Source organism: Curcuma longa, chromosome 9, assembly GCF_044706935.1.
Source record: "Curcuma longa cultivar G26 ecotype Majalengka, Jawa Barat chromosome 9, ITB_CL_G26_1.1, whole genome shotgun sequence".
NCBI classification, from domain to species: domain Eukaryota; kingdom Viridiplantae; phylum Streptophyta; class Magnoliopsida; order Zingiberales; family Zingiberaceae; genus Curcuma; species Curcuma longa.
Genome location: NC_133869.1, coordinates 3891031 through 3896132, shown reverse-complemented (window position 1 = coordinate 3896132; position 5102 = coordinate 3891031). Strand labels below are relative to the sequence as shown.

At 42.3% G+C, this 5102-nt stretch overlaps 1 protein-coding gene across 3 annotated transcripts; it reads right to left on the bottom strand.

The window, feature by feature from the left end:
- Positions 1 to 1882: 1882 nt before the first annotated feature.
- On the bottom strand, positions 1883 to 3171 carry LOC141835156 (transcription factor bHLH148-like). 3 transcript variants are annotated; one of them, XM_074722590.1, is made up of 2 exons: positions 3139 to 3171; positions 1883 to 2941 (listed from the first exon to the last, which is right to left on the bottom strand). In XM_074722590.1, exon 2 carries the CDS (start codon positions 2858 to 2860, stop codon positions 2273 to 2275), a length of 588 nt encoding a protein of 195 aa, XP_074578691.1. In that variant the 5' UTR covers positions 2861 to 2941; positions 3139 to 3171; the 3' UTR covers positions 1883 to 2272. The 3 variants fall into 3 exon arrangements, with proteins under 3 accessions (XP_074578691.1, XP_074578690.1, XP_074578689.1); XM_074722589.1 differs by having other exon boundaries at positions 3076 to 3151; XM_074722588.1 differs by lacking the exon at positions 3139 to 3171 and adding an exon at positions 3032 to 3130.
- Between the last annotated feature and the right edge of the window lie 1931 nt (positions 3172 to 5102).

Genomic DNA, 5102 nt, shown 5'->3' with positions numbered 1-5102 from the left:
AAATGAACTTATTATAATATATATTAGGGTTTAAATGTAATGTTAAAATTTAATAATATATTTTTTAATATTTGATGTATAAGAAAAAAATATTCTCTCCTTCTTTAAGCACGTTGATTGGAAAAGCTGGTTTGAGCGAACATATTGAGTGGAGTAAAATAAATGCCTAGTCAATTGACATAACATGATCCGGCCACTCAGTTTAATAGATCCATCACGACCAATTAAATCAACCTTACTTGATTAGACTAACTAATTGAACTTGAAGGTTCTTTAAATTAATTTGGGCTTACTTGATATTTTACGTAGTTCAAACATCAAAGTTCAATCTGTGTCATGGTCAACATTGACCAAGAGCAAATTGCCCCAACAAAACTAACCAACTTAATCTACCCTTCCCAACCTATCCAGCCCAATTGAAATTGATGGGCTAGGGATGCTAATTAGGAGGGTGAGCCAACACATCTCAAATTGCTTGACTTGGCTTGGCATACGAACTCAGCCTAACTAGACTATCCAATCCGACTAGTTTTATATAAATTTTGGTGTGATAAGCCCCCCAAACCTATCTTTCTAACTGGCTCACTAGCCCCTTGGCCCGATCTGTCCATTCAGTCATTCATTCGACCTGTTTAGCTCCATCAATCGACGTTACCTATCTACCCTACCTTGTTAAATTAATTGACCCACCTGGAAATAGATAGATGACAGACAGAATGAATAGATTTTAACTAAGTTGACTTTGAGAATATAACCTTTATTTTTTCCAATCGAAGTTAAAAAAAATATTTATATTTTATACTGACCGATTAACCCTGATTTTTAATTGCATTAAATATTTAAAAAGTTAAAAAAATATAAACTGGCTCCCCAGTCCTGTACGGGCTTATGTCCATACAAAAATGAAATTGGCATTTCTGATTCTGTTGCCGCCGCAGACAAGAAGATTGAGTGTGTAATCCAATAATACATATAAATGCATCCATGTGATTGTGTTTCCAACTTTCCCGTCTCTAGTGTCCCTCACCGAAAACAACACTCCAAAAACAGAGCATCTTGCCTGAGAATGAGCCAGAAGCCAAGCTGCGTGGCATCAGATGCATATGACTCCAAAAACATGTCACACCTTATGACTTTACTAGGCAGGGCAAAAGGGCAAAGGGCAAAGGGCAAAGGGCAAAGGGCAAAGGGCAAAGGCCAGGCCAGTCACCCTACCCTCTGCACTCTTGCCACATGGTCAGCTTGTATCGTTGGCTATCAAACACGAGGAACCCAACAACAACAAAGGCCGGGCCCCTCACACGTTACGTCACTGTTGGCCACATTGTTACACAACAGACCACAGGCCACCTGGGAAATCAATGATGGTTGCTTATGCCATGCACCAGCTCCCTTCTACCTCTTCTATCCCATTTCCTTGTTCTTTATCAAGGTGTTTTGCCAGCTCATGTGCTGTCCTGCGCTCGTCTCTTGCCTGGACTAGTTATTATGGCAGTAAAAGCTTTCGCAATGTTCATCTTTTCATTAATCACAGGGCACGCTGGCCATGGCACAACACCAACAGGCAGAAGCAGAGCGTTAGGGCCCTATGAATAATAATGAAGCAGCCATGATACCCCATTCACATGACTTGATTCTCAACCTTAACTTTCATTGCTGTGCGGTTGACACATTCATTTATGTTTGCTTTATTGCTATTATGATCCTTTGGGTACATACTGCCTTCTAAATATATATATATATATATCCTCTTTAATTGCTGCACACTCAGATTCACATGGTCTCATCTTCAATCCACCTGCTTCACTTATAATGTCCTGTCACTCTAACAAGGTCATAACCCAGGCAAAAAGTCTACCATATTTTACCATAAGCATTGCAGATGAAACTAAAAAACAAAGGATGTAATCATTCGGCATTCAACATGTGAAGGTCACAAGAAAAAAAAAAATTCTATTTTTGAAATAAAGAACATGTGAAGGTTACAAAACAAGAGACAGTAGAGGTCATCCAAGAACACTAATCAACGCCGGGGAGAAGCAAAACAAATGTTAAACAATGTGGAATCTAGCTACCGGCGACAGCATATGAAAGATTCGCAGCACATGGGGAAAGCCTGAAGCCTCTCGTAATTGATGGGGATTGATTTTAAAACAAAAAGGAAAACTGACAACAAAAATGTACAACAGAATACGCCACGAATTTTGAGGGGAGGAAAAAAAAATAAAAAACAAAAAGAAAGCAGAGGAAATATCCTGCGATTGCGTTGGACTTACATCGAGTCGACATGAGTCGGTGACGACGGGGCACCGCCGGCGGTAGAGAAGGCTTCGTCGATGGCGCTCATGGCGCGCACTTGCATCTCCAGCGCCATGATGTAGTCCGACGCCTCCTCCAGGAGCGACGGCAAGGGCAGCTTCCGGCAGCCTGGGACTAGCCGTCCCAGGACCCTCGTCTTCTTCTCCACCGCCGGAGACTTTCTCCTCTCGGCCGCCGCCCGGGTAACATAGGCGGCGCTGGCAGGCTTCGGGCAGCCGGCTCGTTGCCGAACCCGACGCCTGAGAGTCCTGCCCAAGAGGATCGCTCGGCTCCACCGAGTCCTTCCGCGCGCCGAGACCGCCAACACCCGATCCGCTGCCCTTCGGACTTCGCGGCTCCGCACGTGGTCCGAGGGCAGAGCGGAAGGCGCAGAAGCAGAGGAGCGGCGGACCCGGAGGAGGGCGTCGATGAGCTTGGAGGAGTAGATCCTCTGCTCACCCTCCGTCCTCCACTTGGCCGGCAGTGGCTCGCTCCCGAACTTCCGTTTCCTCTCCCCTCCGCCCCAGGCCACCGCTTCCCCTACCGCGTCAGACACCGTCATGCTAATGCCCTTGGAGACCTCCAAATCCGTGGAAATTGCTGCAGCCACTCGAAGAACCAATCCGCAATATTTTCTTCCTTCCTGCATCAAAAAACAGCCAAATTAACAGGCGAATTCCAAGATCGAAAAAACTATAATCCTCAAAGCAAGACATCCAAATACGGTTCTTACCAAGAATCCAACCAACAAAAAAGAGTGAAAAAAAATCCACTCACAAATTCCTAGCCTGAAATGAATTGGTAAGGATGGAAGGAGAGACAGCAGGTAGAAGAACAGACCTGTTGAGCCGATCGGACGCATATATGGGAAGAGATGGGTGCTTCAATTAATAATTAATATAAATTATTATTTTTTTCTTTTAGAATTTGTACTCATTAATTAACACAAATTTTGTCATCCCAACAGGCACAGCTGTCTGTCGCTACCATTTCCTACAACCACGATCGACGGCTCTGATGAAATTTTCCGTTTCATTACAAAGTGGGGCGTGGTTATCCACTTGGCCACGTGCCTTCTTGATGGGAGTCTGGTGAGTTATCAGTAAGCAGAGGTTCTAACTTCTAACAAGGGGTGGAAAAAGATCCACATAATCGATCCCAATTAGAAAATCAAATAAATTGTTCCAAAAATTTGCATTACGTTAATTTGGAGTTAACTATGTAAATCTTTTTTTGGTAACTGTCTGCCTATTCTTAATGATGTACGAGTATTTAATTATAATTTGCACTAAAATTTAGTTTTAGATTATTTTATGATATTTGAGATGTTCAGAATAATATTTTAATATTTTTAATATTTATTATGATCATTTTTAGTTTATTCGAAATTTACACATTATTATTTTGATTTAATGGAAAAATTTTAATGGAATGCTGAAATATGTTATATGCTTTTTAAAGAATAATAATAAAAAACTATTTTTCTTTCCTTTTTCTAGAACTCCTTCGGGCACTTAATTAAGCTTGCCACAAGTTAGATGGGAGGCAGATAGGGGTGGCAATTTTCCCCGCGGGTTCGGGGCCCCGCGGGGAAAACCCGAAATGGGGATGGGTTTGGGGAGTTTTTTCGGGTATGAGTTCGGGTTCGGGGTTTTTTTTCGGGTATGGATTCGGGTTCGGGGCGGGTATGGGAATACTATCCCCATCCCCGAACCCGCCCCGATCTCCGCCGTCCCAACCTCCGCTGCAGGATCTCCGCCCCGACTCGGGATTGCGGCGGGGGCTTTTCCGAGTTGGATGGATCGCTGGTAGTCCTTGGATTTGCAGTGAGCTCATCATCTTCAGCGAAGAAGACGACGGAGGACGCCTCGGGAGAGGAGACCTGCCGGGGAGTTCCTCTAGTAAGCCCAGCAAGGTCGGTGGCAGACACGAAGGCGTTCTTGACGGCGCGAGAGACGAGGGCCGGGACATCCCCTGCCTTGGCAGCCTCGAGGGTGGGAGATCGCTGGGCGGCCTCGGCTGCGACGAGGAATACGCCGCGCAAGATGCGGCGGAGATCCTGCAGCGGAGGTTGGGACGACGGGGATGGGGGCGGGGATGGGAATTTAATCCCCGCGGGTTCGGGGATGGGGATTCCCCGAACCCACAGGTTCGGGGATGGGGTCGGGGATGGGGGCGGAGATGTAATTCGGGGGCGGGGATGGGAATGACAAACCCGCCCCCGCCCCGCCCCATTGCCACCCTTAGAGGCAGAAGAGCCTAAAGAAGTAATTAAAAAGATAAAGTCTAATAATGTAGAAAAGAATATTATTATTAAAAAGTTTTCAAGTACAAATCCTCTATTGTGATTTTCTTTACATGAGTTGAATATTTGAATTTTTATATAATCTGTAATAAATTTACTTAGTTACTAGAACTCCTAGTAGCCTAGTAAAACATCTTTAAAAATTTATTTTTAATTTTTTAATTTTTTTAATAGTTAATTATAAGAGAGAGAGAAAATTAAAATAAATATTTTTTTAATTAAATTTAATTTCATTAATCAATTTTGATCAAAAAAGTTATCCACGACGTTAAAGAGTTTAGATTTATTTTAAATTTATATCGCTTTTTAGGTTTATTTTAAATTTATATTGTCACATTCTTAGCAGTCCCCTAATTTGATTTATATTTTTAATTTTAATTTTAAAATCTTAATAAAAATAAAAAAAACTAAAATTTATAAAAGAACGTTAATAAAAAGGTAAAAAAAAAATTTAAAATTATTTTTTATTTTTTTAGATTTTTAATAGTTAATTACGAAA

Coding starts and splice junctions, on each gene's coding strand:
- LOC141835156 (XM_074722590.1), bottom strand. CDS start 2,860: ATGACGGTGTCTGACGCGGTAGGGGAAGCGGTGGCCTGGGGCGGAGGG.